The sequence below is a fragment of the Chlorocebus sabaeus genome, chromosome 1 (assembly GCF_047675955.1).
Source record: "Chlorocebus sabaeus isolate Y175 chromosome 1, mChlSab1.0.hap1, whole genome shotgun sequence".
NCBI classification, from domain to species: Eukaryota; Metazoa; Chordata; class Mammalia; order Primates; family Cercopithecidae; genus Chlorocebus; species Chlorocebus sabaeus.
Window position 1 is genome coordinate 572,727 of NC_132904.1, and position 23,031 is coordinate 595,757.

Below are 23,031 nucleotides of genomic sequence, written 5' to 3' on the forward strand. Positions count from 1 at the left end.
GTTCCACTTTCTCTTTTCTTTTTTTTTTTTGATGGAGTCTCGCTCTGTTGCCCAGGCTGGAGTGCAGTGGCACAATCTTAGCTCACTGCAACCTCTGCCTCCCAGGTTCAAGCGATCCCCCTGCCTCAGCTCCTCTAGTAGCTGGAATTACAGGCACATGCCACCTTGCCCAGCGGTTTTTTTTTTTCTCTCTTTTTTTGAGACGGAGTCTCGCTCTGTTGCCCAGGCTGGAATGCAGTGGCGCAATCTCAGCTCACTGCAAGTTCTGCCTCCTGGGTTCACGCCATTCTCCTGCCTCAGCCTCTCGAGTAGCTGGGACTACAGGCGCCCGCCACCACACCCGGCTAATTTTTTGTATTTTTAGTAGAGAGAGGGTTTCACCGTGTTAGCCAGGATGGTCTCGATCTCCTGACCTGGTGATCCGCCCACCTTGGCCTCCCAAAGTGCTGGGATTACAGGCACAAGCCACCATGCCCAGCCTTTGTTCCACTTTCATTCCCTCCAGCAGCACATGGGTGTTCCTGCAGCTCCACGTCCTCACCAGCACTTGGTGTTGCCAGTCTTTTGTTCTCACTATGATCCATGTGGACAGATCTCATGGTGGTTTTCATTTGCATTTCCCTGATACTGTATACCACCAAGCTTGTCCAGCCCTCAGCCTGCAGGCAGCATGTGGCCCAACACGAATTCTCAACCTTTCTTAAAACATGAGATTTTTTTGCAAATTTTTTAAAGCTCATCAGCTATTGTTAGTATATTTTACATGTGGCCCAAGACTATTCTTCCAGTGTGGCAAGGGAAGCCAAAAGATGGCTACCTGCTGGCTAGGCACAGTGGCTCACGGTTGTAATCCCAACACTTTGGGAGGCCGAGGCGGGCCGATCACGAGGTCAGGAGATCAAGACCATCCTGGCTAACACGGTGAAACCCCGTCTCCACTAAAAATACAAAAAGTTAGCCGGGCGTGGGGGCGGGCGCCTGTAGTCCCAGTTACTCGGGAGGCTGAGGCAGAATGGCGTGAACCCAGGAGGCGGAGCTTGCAGTGAGCTGAGATCGTGCCACTGCACTCCAGCCCGGGCTACAGAGTGAGACTTCATCTCAAAAAAAAAAAAAAAAAAGGATGGCCACCTGCTCTATACCTTCTTCTGTGATGTATATTTCCTATTTTTGCATTTCAATGGAGAGAAGAAAGTCCTCTCAACAGATGCTGAAACAGGTGGAGAAAAACTACTTTCCATTTCCAGGTCACAGAGACAAAAATCAAGGGGGCCTGGCGTGGTGGCTCATGCCTGTAATCCCAGCACTTTGGGAGGCCAAGGTAGGAGGATTGCTTGAGCTCAGGAGTTCAAGATTAGCCTGGGCAATATGGTAAGACCGCATGTCTACAGATAATACGAAAATTAGCCAGGCATGGTGGCGAGCACCTGTAATTCCAGCATTTTAGGAGGCTGAGGCCGGAGGATCACTTGAGGCCAGGAGTTGGAGACTAGTCTGGGAAACATAAGGAGTAGCCGTCCCTATAGAAAATTTTAAAAATTAGTGAGGCACAGTGGTGTGCATCTGTAGTCCCAACTACTCAGGAGGCTGAAGTGGGAGGATTGCATGAGCCCGGGAGGTGGTGGAGGCTGCAGTGAGCCATGATCACACCACTGCACTCCAGTCTGAGTGACTGAGCTAGACCCTGTCTCAAAAAAATAAAAACAAAACAACTGGAGTGGCCTCAAAGACTCTAACATAAAAGCTGAAAACCAAAACATCTTCAGAAGACATCATAAAATATTTTTGTCACTTTGGAGCAAGCAAAAACTTCTTAGAGAAGATACCAAAAGAGTAAATATAAAGTTAAAACTTGATACATTGAACTTAATAAAAATAAAAAGCTAATTTTCATTAAAGATACTGTTAAAATGAAAAGGGAACACATACTGAGAGGAAGTATTGGAACCACCTTTGCAAAATTATAACTAAGGAAATTATGACAGTGAAAGATAACAGACTTAACCAATTCCATCTTGCTTGTAACCGTCAAAAGGTCCTTGTCCATTACTGGCCAAAGGCTAAACAAGCCTTGGGAAGGAATTTAGTTTATAGTTTAAATAATAGCCGTTCCCCAAAACTAGAATGTTCTTGTAAAATGAATGAAAGGCCACCAGCCACCAAGTTAGGATGACGGGGGCTGGAAGTCTAAATATTACCAGCCATTATTCCGGAGGTCATAAGATTTGCAACTTCCCCAATTACTCCTAAAGATACCAACACTTGTGAACCTAGGGTTGGCTCTTTTTTTTTTTTTTTTTTAATGGAGTCTCTTCCTGTAGCCCAGGTTGTTGTACAGTGGGACGATCTCAGCTCACTGCAACCTCCACCTCCTAGGTTCAACCCCATTCTCCTGCCTCAGCCTCCCAAGTAGTTGGGATTACAGCTGTGTGCCACCACGCCTGACTTGTGGGGAAAAGAAAGAGAGATCAGCCTGTTACTGTGTCTATATAGAAAGAAGTAGACATAAGAGACTCCATTTTGTTCTGTATTTGAGATGCTGTTACTCTGTGACCCTACCCCCAACCTTGTCCTTGCAAGAGACATGTGCTGCGGTGACTCAAGGTTGAATGGATTTTGGGCTGTGCAGGATGTGTCTTTGTTAAACAAGTGCCTGAAGGCAGCTTGCTGGGTAAAAGTCATCACCATTCTCTTAATTTCAACTACCCAAGGACACGTACACGACCAAAGGTCGCAGGGACCTCTGCCTAAGAAAGCTAGGTGTTGTCTAAGGTTTCTCCCCATGTGATAGACTGAAACAATGCTACTAAAAGGTTTATGGAGATGTTTGCATATGCATCTCAAGGCACAACATTTTCCTTTAAACTTATTCATGTCACAGAGGTTTTTGTTCATATGTCTTACTGCCGATTTCCTCTTTTTCTTTGATCCTATTGTCCTGCCACTCCCCTGTCTTTAAGATGGTAAAGATAATTATCAATAAATACTAAGGGAACTGAGAGACCGGGGCCGGCGTGGGTCCTCTGTAAGCTGAGCACCGGTCCCCTGGGCCCCCGCTTTTCTTTCTCTATACTTTGTCTCTGTGTCTTATTTCTTTTCTCAAGTCTCTCGTTCCACCTTACGAGAAACACCCACAGGTGTGGAGGGGCAGGCCACCCCTTCATGACTAATTTTGTATTTTTAGTAGAGACGGGGTTTCGCATGTTGGCCTCGCTGGTCTCCAACTCCTGATCTCGTTATCCCCTGCATGGGCCTCTCAATGTGCTGGGATTACAGACGTGAGCCACCGCGCCGGCCTAGGATTTGCCTTTTAAGACGTCTTTTTGGCCGGGCGTGGCGGCTCACACCTGGGATCCCAGCACTTTGGGAGACCGAGGTGGGCGGATCACGAGGTCAGGAGATCGAGACCATCCTCGCCAACATGATGAAACCCTGTCTACTAAAAATACAAAAATTAGCCGGGCATGGTGGTGCGCCCCTGTAATCCCAGCTACTTGGGAGGCTGAGACAGGAGAATCGCTTGAACCCGGGAGGCGGAGGTTGCAGTGAGCCAAGATCTCACCACTGCAATCCAGCTTGGGCAACAAGGGCGAGATTCCATCTCAAAAAAAAAAAAAAATCTTTTAAAGTTTTTGTATTTCTGACAACCGGGACCTGCCAAGCAGTGTGTGGCCTCTACGCAGGAACTGACTCACCATAAGCGGACAGCTTCGACTCCCTGTGATTTATCCCTAGCTGACCAGTCAGCACTCCTGACTCACTGGCCCCCTACCCACCAAATATCCTTAAATACTCGGATCCCCGAGTTTTAGGGGAGACAGTCGGCTGTGTGTGAATTATGCTTTCTCTATTGCAATTCCCCTGTCTTGAAAATAGACTCTGTCCCGGCAACGGGCCAGGCGAACCCATGGGGCGGTTACAGTGTCTGCAACACAGACACAAGCGACAGAGACTTGATCAAAATATACCAGGAAACTCCTGCAAGTCAGCGATGGTAAGAAGCCGGGCAGCTGGGCCTCCTACGCCTGCCTCGCCATTCGGCCGGACACCTCTGGGCTTAGGACTCAGGGGTACAGATTCCCAGAAGCATGTTCCCCGCCGCGCCCGGCGCCCGAGCTCTGCAGCCGCCCCCTGCTCTGCCTCCCGCACCTGCAACGCGTCCCCCGCCGCTCCCTCCCCTGCTTCCTGCAGCGGCCCCCGACCCCAGTCCTGGCCCCACCGCGGATCTCGCCTCGCCTCGCCGGGTTCGGCCCTGGCGGGTTCGGCCCCGCGGGGTCGGCGCCTGGGCCGGGTCCATCTCCTCCAGCCCTCCTGGTGCGTCCCGCGGGGCAGGAAGGAGGCGAGGGCCAGCCGCCCCGTGTCGTGCCGGTGTTTTCCCAGGTCCGTCCGCGGCAGCTGCTGCGGACCCGGGGAAACCCCGCCCGTAGGACCCGCGCGGCGTTCTCTGCCCTGAGGTGCGCGACCCGGCCTTGGGGCTGGAGCTTCGTCCTCGGGGGCGGGGCTTCGTCCAGGCGCGTAGGGACCCGCCGGCCTCGCCCTCCCGCGCCGCTCTCCGATTGGCCGGCGCCCGCGGGGCATTGTGGGCCGCCCGCGCGCCCGTCGCGTCGCCGCCGCAGCAGCAGCCCCCTCGGCCTTGCTATGTCGAGCTCACCCGTGAAGCGTCAGAGGATGGAGTCCGCGCTGGACCAGCTCAAGCAGTTCACCACCGTGGTGGCCGACACGGGCGACTTCCACGGTGAGGACGGCGCGGAGCCCGGGCACGCGGCGCAAGCGCCCTTCGGAGGCCCCGGCGCCCCGATTTCCCCGGGTCCCCAGTTCCGGGACGCGGACCGGGTGGCGGTGCCCCAGGCGGCTCGGTTCCGGGGGGAATGAGCGCAGGTGCCGGTTGCTTGGGCCAGGGGCGGCCGTGAGGGGAGCGGGGCCGGGGGCAGCAGTGAGGAGCTGAGGTCAGCCGTGAGGGGCTCGGGTGCGGGCGGGACCGACGGGTCCTTGCGAGCCGTGGGGCACGAAACCGGTATCCCAGCCTCGCCCTCGCCCTCCTCCCAGGGTGGGGTCGGCTGCGCCCTCAGACCCTGCCTCCGGGACTGGCTGTGGGCAGCCCGCGGGAGCCCCTCTGCACCCTCATGGGTCGAGGCAGCTTTCAGTGCCTTTGAGTTCAGCAGAGATTCGGGGTAGAGCTTCGAGCTGACTTCCACGTGGCCAGTTTGTGGTGAGCCAGATGCAGTTTTGTTGGGCTGATATTGTCTGTAGAGCGGGGACGTCAGCTAGCTCTGACCAGAAGCTGCCAGTGCCGCCACCGCCCTTGAGCCCTGCGGTGCCCAGTGGGACAACCCCGTGGGCGGCAGGTGCCCGGCCTGGTGAACAGCCACCGCCAGGCGCACCGGGTGGGTAAAAGCCGGTGTCCATGACAGCACAGGGTTGTTCCACTGTTAAATACTGGATTTTCCTGGGCTTGAATTGTTTACATTGGAGAGAACTTGGAAAATACAAAGAAGGGTTATTTTATTAATACTTAGCTCTTCTGTCCTCTGCAGTGCAGAGTAGACGCGCCTTATGTCTATGTTTTGTTGAGAACAAGTAATATTTTTTAAGAAAATCATGAAACGCTTCATGGATGAATGCTGTGAGTACCTAATACGGAAGTGACTTCCTCTCTTTTCTGCTTTCTCATGGTGACTTGAGAAACAGGCTTTAATTCCTCTTCGGTAACTGAGTAAGGGCATTGTTTATCTAGCAGAGCCTAGAGAGTGAACTGGCATATTTGGCTACTTAACCATCAAAGATGGGGATTCAGCGACTGGCTTGGGGTGCCACAGTCTGCTCCAGACCCCTCTTTGGGAGATCCAAAGCTAGAGCTGTGAGTCCCTCACACACAGAGTCCCCTGTTGTAGTCCAGACCTCTCTCTTTATAAGAAAGAAAGCTCCAGAAAAGGGGCTACGCATTTTTCTGCTGCTCAGTTTATTCCCTTCTTTTTTTTTTTTTTTTTTTTTTTTTTTTTTGAGACGGAGTCTCGCTCTGTTGCCCAGGTTGGAGTGCTGTGGCCGGATCTCAGCTCACTGCAAGCTCCGCCTCCCGGGTTCACGCCATTCTCCGGCCTCAGCCTCCCGAGTAGCTGGGACTACAGGCGCCCGCCACCGCGCCCGGCTAATTTTTTGTATTTCTTAGTAGAGACGGGGTTTCACTGTGTTAGCCAGGATGATCTCGATCTCCTGACCTCGTGATCCACCCGTCTCGGCCTCCCAAAGTGCTGGGATTACAGGCTTGAGCCACCGCGCCCGGCTATTCCCTTCTTTTTTTCTTTTTTTTTTTGAGACGGAGTCTCCTCTGTGGCCCAGGCCAGAGTGCAGTGGCGCGATCTTGGCTCACTGCAAGCTCTGCCTCCTGGGTTCATGCCATTCTCCTGCCTCAGCCTCCCGAGTAGCTGGGACTACAGGCGCCCGCCCCTGCACCCGGCTAATTTTTTGTATTTTTAGTAGAGACGGGGTTTCACCGTGGTCTCGATCTCCTGACCTCGTGATCTGCCTGCCTCGGCCTCCCAAAGTGCTGGGATTACCGCGACCGTCCAGTTTTTTCCCTTCTTAGCACTGAGAATATTTTGCAGTTTGCCTGGTGGACAGAGCCCTCATCTGTATTGTTCCTTGCTGGCCCTCACCAGTTAGGGCAGAGCTGGTGCGGCAGTGCAGGGCCAATCAAGATGAATTTTCCTAAACCCATACCCATAGCAGGCCTGGGGAGTCCTGGGTTCGTGGTTTTGTTTTGTATTTTTTTTTTTGAGACGGAGTCTAGTTCTGTCGCCCAGGCTGGAGTGCAGTGGCGCGATCTCGGCTCACTGCAAGCTCCGCCTCCCGGGTTCACGCCATTCTCCTGCCTCAGCCTCCGGAGTAGCTGGGACTACAGACACCCGCCACCACGTCCGGCTAATATTTTTGTATTTTTAGTAGAGACGGGGTTTCACTGTGTTAGCCAGGATGGTCTGGATCTCCTGATCTCGTGATCCGCCCGTCTCGGCCTCCCAAAGTGCTGGAATTACAGGTGTGAGCCACCGTGCCCGGCCTTGTATTGTTTTTTTAAAGAAATCTTCTGGCCTGGGGAGGTGGCTCACGCCTGTAATCTCAGTGCTTTGGGAGGCCGAGGCAGGTGGATCACGAGGTCAGGAGTTCGAGACCAGCCTGACCAACATGGTGAAACCCCGTCTCTACTAAAAATACAAAAATTAGCTGGGCGTGGTGTTGCATGCCTGTAATCCCAGCTACTTGGGAAGCTGAGGCAGGAGAATGGCTGAACTCAGAAGGCGGAGGTTGCAGTGAGCACCACTGCACTCCAACCTGGGCGACAGAGCGAAACTCCATCTCAAAAAAAAAAAAAAATCTTCTAAACCCAAGTCCTGACATATTTTTTTAATGAATATTAACAAAAAAATACATTCATTGATAGTATATGTTCATCAATGTTATGTAGTTGTAAAATAATCTGTTGGGTTTGTGATCTGTATTTTGTGAAGTGAAGATTCTTCACTCCTTGTGGGAGGGAGACACAGGCCACTGGAAATAGAATCAAAGCTGTGAATGCTCTTCCCACAGTGTGACCCTCCCCAGTTTTCTTCCCACAGTGTGACCCTCCCCAGTTTTCTTCCCACAATCTGACCCTCCCCAGTTTTCTTCCCACAGTGTGACCCTCCCCAGTTTTCTTCCCACAGTGTGACCCTCCCCAGTTTTCTTCCCACAGTGTGACCCTCCCCAGCTTTCTTCCCACAGTGTGACCCTCCCCAGTTTTCTTCCCACAGTGTGACCCTCCCCAGTTTTCTTCCCACAGTGTGACCCTCCCCAGTTTTCTTCCCACAGTGTGACCCTCCCCAGTTTTCTTCCCACAATCTGACCCTCCTCAGTTTTCTTCCCACAGTGTGACCCTCCCCAGTTTTCTTCCCACAGTGTGACCCTCCCCAGTTTTCTTCCCACAGTGTGACCCTCCCCAGTTTTCTTCCCACAATCTGACCCTCCCCAGTTTTCTTCCCACAGTGTGACCCTCCCCAGTTTTCTTCCCACAGTGTGACCCTCCCCAGTTTTCTTCCCACAGTGTGACCCTCCCCAGTTTTCTTCCCACAATCTGACCCTCCCCAGTTTTCTTCCCACAGTGTGACCCTCCCCAGTTTTCTTCCCGCAGTGTGACCCTCCCCAGTTTGCATTCGGTTTAAGGGACCCTGGACCCTGAAACCCATTTTTGCCCCAGTGGGCCTTGGTTTTGTTTTAATTTTGTAAAAGCCATTTGCTAAAAGCTGACTTTATCAAGGGGTGATTTTACAGGATGAAATGGGCTGTTTTCAGTGCCTCATTCAGGGCATTCTGGCAGACCTGTGTCAACACTATGCCAAGACAGGCTTTTTCTTAACTTGTCATGTTGAAATGGGTATAGATGCACAGAAGTTGCAAAATCAGCCCATACGGTCGGTCCTATGAACCCTTCAACCACTGTCCCTCGTGGTGACATCTCATGTAACCACGGCATGGTAACCACACCGGGAAGTGGGCACTGCTGTGATGCTAATGCTGTTATAGACTGCAGGCCTGGCTCAGGGCTCCCCAGTTTCCCCCTGTACTGGGGAAAGAAGGCTATGTGACAGTTTCATAAGGTGTGTAAATTCCTGTGACTGCTGTGACAGGACATAGCTGTCCCATAGGCACTGAGATCCCCGTGTTCCTGAGAGACACCTCATTCCCTGTTCCTTGGCAACCTCTAACCTGTTCTCTACCTCTATAGTTTTGTCATTGAAAGACCCTTTGAAAGTACGTATTCCAGCCTTGGCAAAATGGTAAAACCCCATCCCTACAAAAAAAAAATAGCCAGGCATATTGGCGCACACTTGTAGTCCCAGCTACTCAGGAGGCTGAGTTGGGAGGATCACTTAAGCCCAGGAGGTTGAGGCAGCAGTGAGCTGTGACTGCACCACTGTACTCCAGCTTAGGAGACAAAGCGAGACCCTGTCTCAAAAAAAAAAAAAGGTACTTATTTTCCAAATAAAGTTACTGAACTGGCTAATCTCCTGGAGCGATGGGCCATTCTATGGGTATCAGTGGCCATAACTCTTCACCTCCACTTTCCATTTGGACAGCCTGATCAACAAGACCCCAGGTTAAGCCTTGTTGGCTTCTTTGAATTCCTAGCTTGGTTGCGTGAGAAAGAACTAATGTGTTAAAAGAAACAGTAGTTTTAAGAATAAAGAAAATAATCCTTGGGTTTTTGTTTTTGGGGTTTTTTTTTTTTTTTTTTTTTTTTTTTTTTTTTTGAGACGGAGTCTCGCTCTGTCGCCCAGGCTGGAGTGCAGTGGCCGGATCTCAGCTCACTGCAAGCTCCGCCTCCCGGGTTTTTACGCCATTCTCCTGCCTCAGCCTCCCGAGTAGCCGGGACTACAGGCGTCCGCCACCTCGCCCGGCTAGTTTTTTTTTTTTTTTTGTATTTTTTAGTAGAGACGGGGTTTCACCGTGTTAGCCAGGATGGTCTCGAACTCCTGACCTCGTGATCCGCCCGTCTCGGCCTCCCAAAGTGCTGGGATTACAGGCTTGAGCCACCGCGCCCGGCCGGTTTTTTTTTTTTTTGAGACAGGCTCTTGCTTTGTTACCCAGGCTGTACAGTGGTGCAGTCACGTGGTGCAGCACGGCTCACTGCAGCCTTGACCTCCTGGGCTGAGGTGATTTCCCCCACCTCAGCCTCCCAAGTAGCTGGGACTACAGGTGTGCGCCACCACTCCCAGCTAACAGTCCTTGTTGAAGATAACCATGTGGTATCTGTGTTGAAGTCAAAATGTAGAGACGAATCTCTAAATTTAACATTTTATTTGGGAAGAAAAAATTGCAATTCAAGCAGACTGGGTGGTCTTCGATCTGTCCAAAGAACGAGAGAAAGTTGGGGCCAGCCTCAGTGGCTCATGCCTGTAATCCCAGCACTTTGGGAGGCTGAGGCAGGTGGATCACCTGAGGTCAAGAGATCGAGACCAGCCTGGCCAACATGGTGAAACCCTCTCTTTACTAAAAATACAAAAAATTAGCTGGGTATAGTGGCAAGTGCCTGTAATCCCAGCTACTTGAGAGGCTGAGGTGAGAGAACTGCTTGAACCCAGAAGATGGAGGTTGCAGTAAGCCGGGATTGCGCCACTGCACTCTAGGCTGAGCGACAGAGCTAGTCTCCATTTCAAAATAACAATAATAGGCCGGGCGCGGTGGCTCAAGCCTGTAATCCCAGCACTTTGGGAGGCCGAGACGGGCGGATCACGAGGTCAGGAGATCGAGACCATCCTGGCTAACACGGTGAAACCCCGTCTCTACTAAAAAATACAAAAAACTAGCCGGGCAAGGTGGTGGGGCACCTGTAGTCCCAGCTACTCGGGAGGCTGAGGCAGGAGAATGTCTTGAACCCGGGAGGCGGAGCTTGCAGTGAGCTGAGATCCGGCCACTGCGCTCCAGCCTGGGCGACAGAGCGAGACTCCGTCTCAAAAAAAAAAAAAAAAAAAAACCATAATAATAATAAATCATGAACCTCATTTGAAGTTAATTGTTATGTGTGCATGCATGCATGTGTGTGTACACAGTTCCTCTCTCATAACTCCTACAGTCCTGTTACAATGTTGGGGCACTCTAGGCCTCAGGAGCAGGCCTCGGAAAACAGAATTTCCGTTGCTGACCTTCTCCTCTCTCACTTGCTCCTTTCTCTCTCCAAGGGAGGAATCTTTCCTGCCTTTCTTTCTGTTTTGGAGCTGTCCATAAAGAAATTCTCTACTTTTCTTTTTTTTTTTTTCTTTTTTTTTTTTTTTTTTTTTTTTTTTTGAGGTGGAGTCTCGCTCTCTCACCCAGGCTTGAGTCAGTGGTGTGATCTAGGCTCACTGCAAGCTCCGCCTCCCAGGTTCACGCCATTCTTCTGCTTCAACCTCCCAAGTAGCTGGGACTACAGGCGCCCGCCACCACGCCGAGCTAGTTTTTTGTATTTTTAGTAGAGACGGGGTTTCACTGTGTTAGCCAGGATGGTCTTGATCTCCTGACCTCGTGATCCGCCCGCCTCAGCCCCCTAAAGTGCTGGGATTACAGGCATGAGCCACTGCGCCCGGCCCTCTACTTGCTTTTCTAATTGTGGGTCCTAAGACCCTCATTTCAGAAGGGGTCTCACCACATACCCTGGAGGAAGGAATGTTGCACAGAGGACAGTGAGAATGTGAACAGAGAGGCGTTGCTGGGTTTCCTTGCTCATTAGTTGATAATAATTCAACAGGGCTGCCCATACTTCAGTCATGTCTCTCCAGTGGAGTCTCCATAAAAGGCCCAAGAGGACAGGGTTCAGGGAGCTTCCAGATACCTGAACACATGGAGCCTCCTGAAGGGTGGTGCACCCAGGGCGGGCATGGAGGCGCCGTGCCCCTTCTCACATGCCTTGCCCTATGCATCTCTTCCTCTGTGTCCTTTGTATAATAAGCCAGTACGTGTAAGTAAGTGTTTCCCTTACTTCTGTGATCTGCTCCAGAAATTAACTGAACACGAAGGTTAATTCAAGTTGGCACCTCCAACTTGAGGCCAGTGGATCAGAAGTTCTGGAGCCCAGACTTGTGGCCGGTGGGAAGTGGAGAATGGTTGGATGGGACTAAGCCCTCAACCTGTGGGATCTGAGGCTGTCTCCAGGTAGACAGGGTTGGAGTTGAATTGGAGGACACCCAGCTGGTATCCACTGAAGAATTAATTGCTTGTTTGGTGTATGGGGAGAAACCCCCACACATTTGGTCACAGAAGTCCTCTGTGTTGATTATTCTGATATGAGAGCAGAGTAACACAGTTCAGTTTGTTTCTTCAGAGGCTGGGCGCAGTGTGACTCATGCCTGTAATCCCAGCAATTTGGGAGGCCAAGTCGGGTGGATCACCTGAGGTCAGGAGTTCGAGACCAGCCTGACCAACATGGCGAAACCCCGTCTACTAAAAATACAAAAAAAAAAAAAAAATTAGCCTGGTATGGTGACTCGTGCCTGTAATCCCAGCTACTCAGGGGGCTGAGGCAGGAGAATTGCTTGAACCTGGCAGTTGGAGGTTGCAGTGAGCTGAGATTGCGCCACTGCACTCCAACTTGGACAATGGTGCAAGACTCTATCTCAGAAAAAAATAAAACATAAAAAAATACAAATGCAAAAATTAGCCAGGCGTCATAGTGTATGCCTGTAGTCCCAGCTACTCAGGATGCTGAGGTAGGAGAATCACTTGAACCCTGGAGGAGGAGGTTGCAGTGAGGCAAGATCGTTCCACTGCACTCCAGCCTGAATGACGGAGTGAGACTCTGTCAAAAAGAAAAAAAGCTACTCAGCGGCTACAAGTTTGGACTTTTTGAACTGTTTAGTTGGTTACTCTGAAGAAAACAACTTTTTTTTTTTTGTCCTTGCAACAGAGTCTTGCTCCATTGCCCAGGCTGGAGTGCAGTGGCACAATCTCAGCTCACTGCAACCTCCACCTCCTGGGTTCGCGCGATCTTCCTGCCGCAGCCTCCCGAGTAGCTGGGATTATAGGCATGCACCACCACGCCTGGCTAATTTTTATATTTTTAGTAGGGACACGGTTTCACCATGTTAGCCAGGCTGGTCTCGAACTCCTCACCTCAAGTGATCCACCCCCGTCAGCCTCCCAAAGTGCTGGGATTACAGGTGTGAGCCACTGTGCCCAGCCACTAAGTAGCATTTTATGACTGGGTTTATTAAAGCAGAGAATGTCAACTTTGATCACCAGTACAATTTGAACAAAAACTTGAGATGATGTCAAAGTTGCCCACTCCAACTAAAAGAATTCTTAGATCAGGTTTTGTCAAGTTACCGGCAGAAGCTACTGAATGCGATATTTATTTATTTGTTTATTTATGAAACAGAGTCTCTGTCACCCAGGCTGGAGTGCAGCGGTGTGATCTCGGCTCATTGCAACCTCCACCTCCTGGGTTCAAGCGATTCTCTTGCCTCAGCCTCCTGAGTAGCTGGGATTACAGGCATGTGCCACCACGCCCATCTCATTTTTGTATTTTATGTAGAGACGGGGTTTCATCATGTTGGCCAGGCTGGTCTCGAACTCCTGACCTCAGGCAATCCACCAGCCTTGGCCTCCCAAAATGTGGGGATTACAGGTGTGAGCCACTGCACCCGGCCTGAATTTATTTTCTTAAGAGATGGGGTCTTGCTCTCTGGCCCAGGTGGGAGTGTAGTGGCATAATCACGGCTCCCTGTAGTCTCAACCTCCTGGGTTCAAGCGATCCTCCTGCCTCAGCCTCTTGAGTAGCTGAGACTACAGGCGTGCACTACCACACCTGGCTGATTTAGTCTTTTTATGAAACCTAAAAAGAATGATTGGTGAGTGATGGCAGTGGGTAAAATTAGTCTTAAAGCTGCAGCAGTGCGGTTCAGCAACTATTAGATAAACTGATTTCAGGTTAGAGGCCGCTTCAGCAGCTAGGCTTGCAGATAATTATTTTTGGAGCAATGCTGTGTACCCTGAGTGCTTTTCCCCTTGACTTTTTGACTCTGTTGTAGCTGGGTGTGGTGATGATGACCCAGCCCAGAAGATCGGCGTTTACAGGTGGGTCACTGACTCTAGGCCGTGGGCCTCCTTGTGGTGGTACAGCAGCGGGAAGCATATTTTCCTACGGCCAGCGTTCTCCCAGTTGTCTCACCTCTCACTCCCATGCTGTTACAAGTCAGCTCTTGCAGGGGCATATTTGATCTCTGGGCACTTAGTGCTTGTTGTTTCATCATTGTGCAAACAGCCGCATCTTGACGAACCTTCGGTGACCAGGAAGGTGTGAGAAGTGTGGCTGGACCCCACTTTGGGAAATGCTGTGGACTCCCCTAACATCCTGGGGACTTATAGGGTTTCCTTCACGTGTTTCCAGTTGGAGGCAAGCGCTTCACTTACTTTGGCTTTTGAAAACTATTTCCCTAGCCATCGACGAGTACAAGCCCCAGGATGCTACCACCAACCCGTCCCTGATCCTGGCCGCAGCACAGATGCCCGCTTACCAGGAGCTGGTGGAGGAGGCGATCGCCTATGGCCGGAAGCTGGGCGGGTGAGTGCCTGGACTCGGGAGGGTCCCAGCTAGGTCCTCACGCTAGTCTAGTTGGCCTTGTGTCCCTCCCTAACTGAATTTTAGCTCTCAAACACCATGAACTCAAGGGAAGAAAAAACCCTTTCTTTCTGCCTGTTTTTGTTTATCAAAGTGTAACCTGCATGGAGTGACCTGCACCCGTGGTAAGTGAGCAGCTTGGAGTCTTGCCAATGTGTGCACACCCTGTGAACACCACCCCAGTCCGGATGCAGGGCACTCGCAGACCCCCAGAGGCCCTCCTCCCCTTCTGCAGTCAGTCTCCCCAGCTCTGGTAATACTTATCTTCTGGCTGTCATTTTATTTTATTTTTTATTTTTCAGACAGAGTCTCGCTCTGTCCACCCAGGCTGAAGTATAGTGGAGCGATCTTGGCTCACTAAAACTTCTGCCTCCCCAGTGCAGGTGATTCTCCTGCCTCGGCTTCCCAATTAGCTGGGATTATAGGTGTGCGCCACCACTCCTGGCTTTTTTTTTTTTTTTTTTTTTTTTTTTTTTTGAGACAGAGTTTTGCTTTTGTTGTCCAGGCTGGAGTGTACTGACATGATCTCGGCTCACTGCAACCTCCACCTTCTGGATTCAAGTGATTCTCCTGCCTCAGCCTGCCAAGTAGTTGGGATTACAGACATGAGCCACCATACCCAGCTATAATTTTTGTATTTTAGTGGAGACAGGGTTTCACCATGTTGGCCAGGCCAGTCTCGAACTTCTGACCTCAAGTGATCCGCCTGCCTTGGCCTCCCGCAGTGCTCAGATGATAGACATGAGCCACCGTGCCTGGCTTTTTAATTTTTTAATAGCTTTTATAACTCCCAGAATGTTCTCTGGCACCTGTTTGCAGTAGGTCCCACCCCCTTACCCAACCAAGCAACTGTAGAGCACTCTTCATGCCCATGGCTTTGCATATTTTAGATGTCATTTTAGATTCTCTTCAGGGTAATAATTCAAAGCTTGAAGATGGTGCCGAGCAGGCAATGTGGGCACCACACAGGAGCAGGTCCCTCTCTGGTACTGGTTTTGCATAGGTCCAGGTGGCTGGTGAGTGGCTCCCCTGACCATGTGTGAAAGCCACCCTGGACGCTGAGTCTGACCCTCTCCTCTCTCATCTTAGCTCCCCTTTCCTCCTCTCGTGGTGTTGCGCCCCTGTGGCATCCGCAAGGCCTTGGTGCTCTTGTTATTGGATGACACTGGTGCCTTTGCTTAGCTGGGTGATCAACAGATGAGCCCTGTCCCCATGTCCAGGTGGCCCAAGAGTTTTTTTTTGTTTGTTTTTTGTTTTTTGAGATAACGTTTGACTCTGTCACCTAGGCTGGAGTGCAGTCTCATAATCTCAGCTCACTGCAGCCTTGATGTCCTGGGCTCAAGCCGTCCTCCCACCTCATCCTCCCAAGTAGCCGGGACTACATGCAGGTGCACGCTACCACACCTGGCTGATCTTCGTATTTGTTTGTAGAGGCAGGGTTTCGCCATGTTGCCCTGGCTGGTTTCGAACTCCTGGGTTTGAGCAGTCTGCCCACCTTGGCCTGCCAACGTGCTGTGATTACAGGCGTGAGCCATCGCACCCGGTCTGGCCCGAGAATTCTGACCCCCGAGCATCTAGCTGAAGGGCTTCCTGTGTGTAGTGGGCTAACGAGGCCACTCAGATTTTGGAACAGCATCATGGACTTCACCTAGTGTCTGTCCAGTGACTGAAGAGATGGAAAATACAATATTTTGCAAGTGCCAAAAGATAGAGGGATGCAGTTTGGGATGATGAAGAGAGCTCTGGAGATAGGTGGTGATGGTTGTACAGAATTGTAAATGTGCTGAATATACTGAAAAATGGCAGGTTGGGGGCAGTGGTGCATGCCTGTAACCCCAGTGCTTTGGTAGGCCAAGATGAGAGGATCTCTTCAGCCTAAGAGTTCGAGAACAGTCTAGGCAACAGGGCAAAACTCTCTCTCTCCAAAAAAATGTAAAAATTAGCCGGGCATGGAGATGTGCACCTGTAGTCCCAGCTACTTGGGAGGCTGAGGCGGGCGGATCACTTGAGCCCAGGAGGTCAAGGCTGTAGTGAGGCGTAATCACACTACTGCACTCTAGCCTGAGCGACTGAGACCCTGTCTTGGAAAAAAGAAAAAAAAAAAGGATAAGATGGGACATTTTACATTATTTTTTTTTTTTTTTTTTGAGACGGAGTCTCGCTTTGTCACCCAGGCTGGAGTGCAGTGGCGCAATCTCGGCTCACTGCAAGCTCCGCCTCCCGGGTTCACGCCATTCTCCTGCCTCAGCCTCCCGAGTAGCCGGGACTACAGGTGCCTGCCACTGCGCCCGGCTAATTTTTTTCTATTTTTTAGTAGAGACGGGGTTTCACCATGGTCTCGATCTCCTGACCTTGTGATCCGCCCGCCTCGGCCTCCCAAAGTGCTGGGATTACAGGCGTGAGCCACCGCGCCCGGCCGACATTTTACATTATATGTATTATTTGGCTACAATAAAAAAAATGTTTTAAGAGAAAAAAAGATGGAAATTTGGCAAAGAAATAACAGAATTCATTTTGTAGACTCTTGTGCACTTGAACCTTAGAAGCTTCTAACCTGCTTTTTTCCCTTTGAATTTCAGGTCACAACAGGACCAGATTAAAAATGCTATTGATAAACTTTTTGTGTTGTTTGGAGCAGAAATACTAAAGAAGATTCCGGGCCGAGTATCCACAGAAGTAGATGCAAGGTAAGGATGCTTGCTCCTGCACTGGACAGGCTGGTCAGGTATCCACAGTTGCACACGTGGATGTCAACGTGAGGTCAAGGGGCTGCTGCACCCATAGTCTCCATCCCAGGGGCCCAAGAGGTTTATTCTGAGCTTTCCCACAGTTGGTACTGACGACCAGGAGCTCCTTGTTTAGCAACTGATCTCTAGTGTTTTTTATTTTTATTTTTATTTATTTATTTATTTTTGAGATGGAGTCTCGCACTGTCACCCAGGCTGGAATACAGTGGTGCAATCTCAGCTCACTGCAACCTCTGCCTCCTGGGTTCAAGCATTTCTCTGCCTCAGCCTGGCAAGTAGCTGAGATTACAGGCACTCGCCACCACGCCCAGCTAATTTTTTGTATTTTTAGTAGAGACGGGGTTTCATCATCTTGGCCAGGCTGGTCTTGAACTCCTGACCTCATGATCCACCCACCTCAGCCTCCCAAAGTGCTGGGATTACAGGCATGAGCCACTGTGCCCGGCCACTAGTGTTTTTTGTTTTGATTTGTTTTATTTGTTTTTTGAGACAGTCTTGCTCTGTCGCCAGGCTGGAGTGCAGTGGCGCAATCTCAGCTCACTGCAACCTTCGCCTCCCGGGTTTAAGCGATTCTCCTGCCTCAGCCTCCCGAGTAGCCGGGACTACAGATGCGTGCCACCACACCTGGCTAATTTTTTTGTATTTTTAGTAGGGACAGGGTTTCACCATGTTGGCCAGGATGATCTCGATCTCTTGACCTCATGATCTTCCCCCCTCAGCCTCCCAAAGTGTTGGGATTATAGGCGTGAGCCACCGCGCCCGGCCTAGTGTTTTTTAATACAAATTATAGCCTGTGGATCCCACTGAGGACCTTTGTGAGACTGGGTGTGAGTTGCTGTCACAGCCATTCTGCAAACCTCAAGTGAGGGGAAGGTTGGGGGCAGTGGTTGGTGCTTACAGTGGTTTAGCTCAAAACTGACTTGGGCCAACACCCAGCCTCCACCTTGCTCTGCTTGTTGGGCAGCCTGCATGATCTGAGGGGATGGGTTCTTCTTGCTCCTACAGGCTCTCCTTTGATAAAGATGCGATGGTGGCCAGAGCCAGGCGGCTCATCGAGCTCTATAAGGAAGCTGGGATCAGCAAGGACCGAATTCTTATAAAGCTGTCATCAACCTGGGAAGGAATTCAGGCTGGAAAGTAAGTGGACCCCACAAGGAAGGAGCTTTCAGAGATTTTTCCTCAGTTGTTGGGGCAAGGTCTACATGGCATCAGGCAAGTTTGACTCTCTCAGCCCTGTGGAATGCCAGACTGGGGAGCACAGCCCACAGCTTGGACTTGACCAGCTGATGTCAACCTAGACCTGCGCTCTGCTCCAGAGCCAGCTCCCTCACTTGCTGGTGATTAGAAATGAGGGATTTCCCAGGAAGTACCATCCACCCACCCAGCAGAGAAGAAAAGCCACTAGTTAACACCTGCAGATTCTTTCATTCCTCTGTCCTGATCAACACAAGCCTGTATTTACATGATTTTTAAAAAGTAAACTATTGTTATATAAAATATATGCTGCCTGGGCAAGATGGCTAGTGCCTATAATCCCAGCAATTTGGGAGGCTGAGATGGGAGGATCACTTGAGCCCAGGAGTTCCAGACCAGCCTGGGCAACGAAGTGAAACCTTGTTTCTACAAAAATATAAAAAAATTTTAGACCAGGCGCGGTGGCTCACACCTGTAATCCCAGCACTTTGGGAGGCCAAGGCAGGCAGATCACGAAGTCAGGAGATGGAGACCATCCTGGCTAACATGGTGAAACCCTGTCTCTGTTGAAAATATAAAAATTAGCCGGGTGTGGTGGCAAGCGCCTATAGTCCCAGCTACTCGGGAGACTGAGACATGTGAATGGCGTGAACCCGGGAGGCAGAGCTTGCAGTGAGCCGAGTTTGCGCCATTGCACTCTAGCATGGGTGACAGAGTGAGACTTCATCTGAAAAAAAAAAAAAAATTAGCTGGGCATGATGGCACACACCTGTGATTCCAGCTACTTAGGAGGCTGAGGCGGGAGGATCGCCTGAGCAAGAGGTTGAGGTTCCAGTAGCTATGATCGCACCACCGCACTCCAGCCTGGGTGACAGAGTGAGACCCTGTCTCAGAAAAACCAAACCAAACGTATGTATGTTCAGAGTGGAAGAGAGAGAAAATGTGTAAAACAAAGTAAAACTCCTGTATGATGTTCTCACCCAGGAGTAGCCAATGCTACACTCAAATAATTCACATCAGGAAGAAGTGTTTTGTTTCCACATCTGTGTGTTTACATGTTCTACCACGTGCCATCACTGACCGGCTCTGAGATAGCATCTCACTTTTTCACCACGGCTGGAGTGCAGTGGCACGAACTCAGCTCACTACAGCCTTGACTCCAGGCTCAAGTGATCTTTCCATCTCAGTCCCCCAAGTGGCTGGGACGACAACACGCACACCACTCCTGGGTGATTTCACCATGTTCCCCAGGCTGGTCTCGAATCCCTGGGCTCAAGAGATCTCTACCCATCTTGGCCTCCCAAAGTGCTGGGATTACAGGCATGAGCCATTGTGCCTGGCCTCATTTGTGGTTTCTTTGTTTTTTTTTTTTTTTTGAGATGGAGTTTCACTCTCGTCTAGGCTGGAGTGCAGTGGCGCTATCTCAGCTCACTGCAATCTCCACCTCTTAGGTTCAAGTGATTCTCCTGCCTCAGTCTCCTGAGTAGCTGGGATTATAGGCAGGCGCCACCATGCCCAGCTAATTTTGTATTTTTAGTAGAGATGGGGTTTCTCCATGTTAGGCTGGTCTCGAACTCCCAACCTCAGGGGATCCACCGCCTCGGCCTCCCAGTGTTGGGATTACAGGTATGAGCCACCACACCCGGCCCATTTGTTTCTATAGGTTGAAAAATACTCCATTTTATGGATAGGCCACTTACTCATCTGTTGATGGACACCTGGTCAGTTTCCACCTCTTGAGCTGTGGTGTATAGTGCAGTTGGTTTCCATTTCTCGGGCTGTGTATACTGCTGCTTTGAACACATCTGCTGCTGTGAACACAGATGTGCAAGTTTTGTCCTGGACAGGTTTTTGTTTCTCATGGGCGTATGCCTAGGAGTGGAGTCTCTGGGTGACTGCCGGAGGAACTGCAGGCTGTTTCCCAGCTCAGCTGTGCCATCTGCTGTCCCCCTTGAACCACCCCGTGTGGCCATGTGGCAGAGGCGCCTGGGGAGGGAACTTGTGTCTGGAGGTGCCTGAGCAGTCTTGGCTGTCTCATCCCATGCCCCAGCCACATGGCAAAGTATGGGCACTGCCCTGTCCTTGGGGATCAACCCCAGGATGTCCAAAGTGCACTGGGACTTGGGCAAGGGGCCTAGTGTGGCCAAGGGGCTCCTCTCGGCAGAAACCAGGGTGCTGTGGGCCTGCTGCGGGGTGGGCCAGGAATGGCTGCGGTGGAACAGGGTGAGGACTGGAATGTGGCCAGAGACAACCCAGTGGTTCTAGTCTGGGAGCTGAGCCCTGGTGAGTTCTGGAATGAGGTGCTGGCCTGGCGCAAGAGCACGGGCACCCAGAGGGCCTCCCTTGCCTTTGTCTATTGTGTAATGCGGGTTGGAGAAAATTCTGGTCACCCATAACCCACTATCCATTTAGAACCCTCTTTGAGTGTTAGATTTGTTCTTAACAATGGCATGAGCCTGTTCCTGCCGATTCAGTTTAAGGCCCGTGAGCATCTTTGGCAGCCTTGGCTCTGAGTGGGCACCTGGCCTGCACTCACCTGCCCCCGCCCCACAGGGAGCTCGAGGAGCAGCACGGCATCCATTGCAACATGACGCTACTCTTCTCCTTCGCCCAGGCTGTGGCCTGTGCCGAGGCAGGTGTGACCCTCATCTCCCCATTTGTTGGGCGCATCCTTGATTGGCATGTGGCAAACACCGACAAGAAATCCTACGAGCCCCTGGAAGACCCTGGTGAGGGTCCCTCTGAGGTAATGGGGTAAGGGGAGCAGCCTCAGCAGCACCTCAGGCAGGAAGAGCCCGAGATGGAGCTGCCGCATCAAAAAGCAGTGAGGTGCACAGGTCTGCGCGGGGCAGGCAGGGGTGGCGGCTCAAGGTAGTGCAGCCAGCAGGCATTGGGAGGGCAGGTGGGGTGGTACCTCTGCTGAAACCTTCCTGGTCACAGCTTGGTTTCTTTCCAGGGGTAAAGAGTGTCACTAAAATCTATAACTACTACAAGAAGTTTGGCTACAAAACCATTGTCATGGGCGCCTCCTTCCGCAACACGGGCGAGATCAAAGCACTGGCCGGCTGTGACTTCCTCACCATCTCACCCAAGCTCCTGGGAGAGCTGCTCCAGGACAACGCCAAGCTGGTGCCTGTGCTCTCAGCCAAGGCGGGTGAGGCCCCACTGCCCAGCTGTGGCTGCTGCTCGGGCAAGGCCAACACTGCCCTGCCGTGCTGCCCTGTGGGTGATCCCTCCCTCCTGTGGGGCAAGCACATCTCAGGAGACATTAGGGTGAAGTAGACCTCAGTGGAGGGCTTGGCTTTACTAACACATCTCACTAAAGGCATCAGCCGAGGCTCTGTGGGCTGAACCCCACTTCCAGCATGAGCCTTGCTGGGGCTGAGGCCTGGCCCTGGTGGAACATGCTTGGGTGCAGCGGGTTCAGGCCCTGATCCCAAGGGGCCAAGGTGGGCAGGGACATGGGGCAGGCATGGAAGGCTGGGTCTTGTCCCATAGCCCAAGCCAGTGACCTGGAAAAAATCCACCTGGATGAGAAGTCTTTCCGCTGGTTGCACAACGAGGACCAGATGGCTGTGGAGAAGCTCTCTGATGGGATCCGCAAGTTTGCCGCTGACGCAGTGAAGCTGGAGCGGATGCTGACAGTGAGTGTTGTGTGTGGGGGGCCACATGTGCCAAGCCCCATGAGAGCCCGGGCCTGGGTGTTGGGGTTCAAGCTGGGCAGAGTTAAAACTTCCGTGAGACCCCAGGTCTCATTCACGTGCTGCCCAGCAAGCGGGGCCTGCTGAGGCCATCACAGGGTGGAGGGTGCATGGCACCCAGGGCTGCCCCCGGCATCCTTGGTGGGTCCTGGCTCCTCTCTGGCCTGTGTGGTGACTCTGGTGTTGGCCAGCCTGTGGCCATGGCCCACACAGAGTGCAGACCCCACAAGGGCCTCCCTCCTTCCACATGGGGCTTCAGGGTGCAGAAGGCAGGGTTGGGAGACACAGCTCATGCTGTGTTTGTTTCTAGGAACAAATGTTCAATGCAGAGAACGGAAAGTAGTGCAACCCTGAGGGTGGACTCCAGATCTGCACCGTCGGCCAGCTGGGGTCTGACTGCACATGGCTTCTGATGAATCTTGCGTTTTTTACAAATTGGAGCAGGGACAGATCATAGATTTGTGATTTTATGTAAAATTTTGCCTAATACATTAAAGCAGTCACTTTTCCTGTGCTGTTTCATTCACTGTCTCCATCCCCTTTATCCCCTAAGCATCACTTGCCCCAGCTGTGACGGGCTGTGACCCAGGTTAGGACTTAAGAGATAGGGTCGGGGTCAGGGTACTCCAGACACAGCCCACTGCCTGGGCCACACCCGGGAACCCAAGTCAGGGTTGTTGCTGGGAGGCCTTTGATGGGGGGGCCTTTCCTGGGTAGGGACCCGCCTGAGCCCTGAGGCCTGTAGGGTGCACTGGAGTTAGGCAAAGGGTAGGCTTCTGATGCCAGGGGCTCCCAAGGTGCTGTCCCAGGTGGGCCACAAATGGACACTGAAGCAGTCTCAAGCCTCCCAGCATGGGCACATGTGGATGCCTCCCAGAGGAGCAGTCCCAGCCACACCCTCCCTCCTGCTTTTGCGGGCCTGGGCCTCCTATTCCCTGTCAAGGCTGCACTGCCCATACCCCCTGCCCCCCTCCTGACCTGTTATGGCCGAGACCTTGCATGGGATGCCAGGTTCCTGCATGGGGTCATGGTGCCACCTTGTGGGGGCAGCACATGTACCAGCCACTGGCCTTCAAGTCACCACCCCCATTTTTTTTGAGACAATCTCATTCTGTCACCTAGGCTGGAATACACCCAGGCAGTGGTGCAATCTCCCTGCAACCTCTGCCTCCCAGTTTCAAGCGATTCTCCTTACCTCAGCCCCCGCAAGCAGCTGGGATTACAGGCACCTGCCACCATGCCCGTCGAGACAGGGTTTCACCATGTTGGC

At 51.7% G+C, this 23,031-nt stretch overlaps 1 protein-coding gene across 1 annotated transcript; it reads left to right on the forward strand.

Annotated features, from left to right (window-relative positions):
* The first annotated feature begins 4,564 nt into the window (after nucleotides 1-4,564).
* TALDO1 (transaldolase 1) lies at nucleotides 4,565-22,271 on the forward strand. Its single transcript, XM_007993562.3, has 8 exons — nucleotides 4,565-4,732; nucleotides 13,939-14,062; nucleotides 16,699-16,806; nucleotides 17,872-18,003; nucleotides 20,614-20,789; nucleotides 21,017-21,214; nucleotides 21,559-21,704; nucleotides 22,072-22,271. The coding sequence occupies exons 1-8, from the start codon at nucleotides 4,636-4,638 to the stop codon at nucleotides 22,102-22,104; spliced, it is 1,014 nt and encodes a 337-aa protein (XP_007991753.1). The 5' UTR covers nucleotides 4,565-4,635; the 3' UTR covers nucleotides 22,105-22,271.
* Nucleotides 22,272-23,031: the final 760 nt, after the last annotated feature.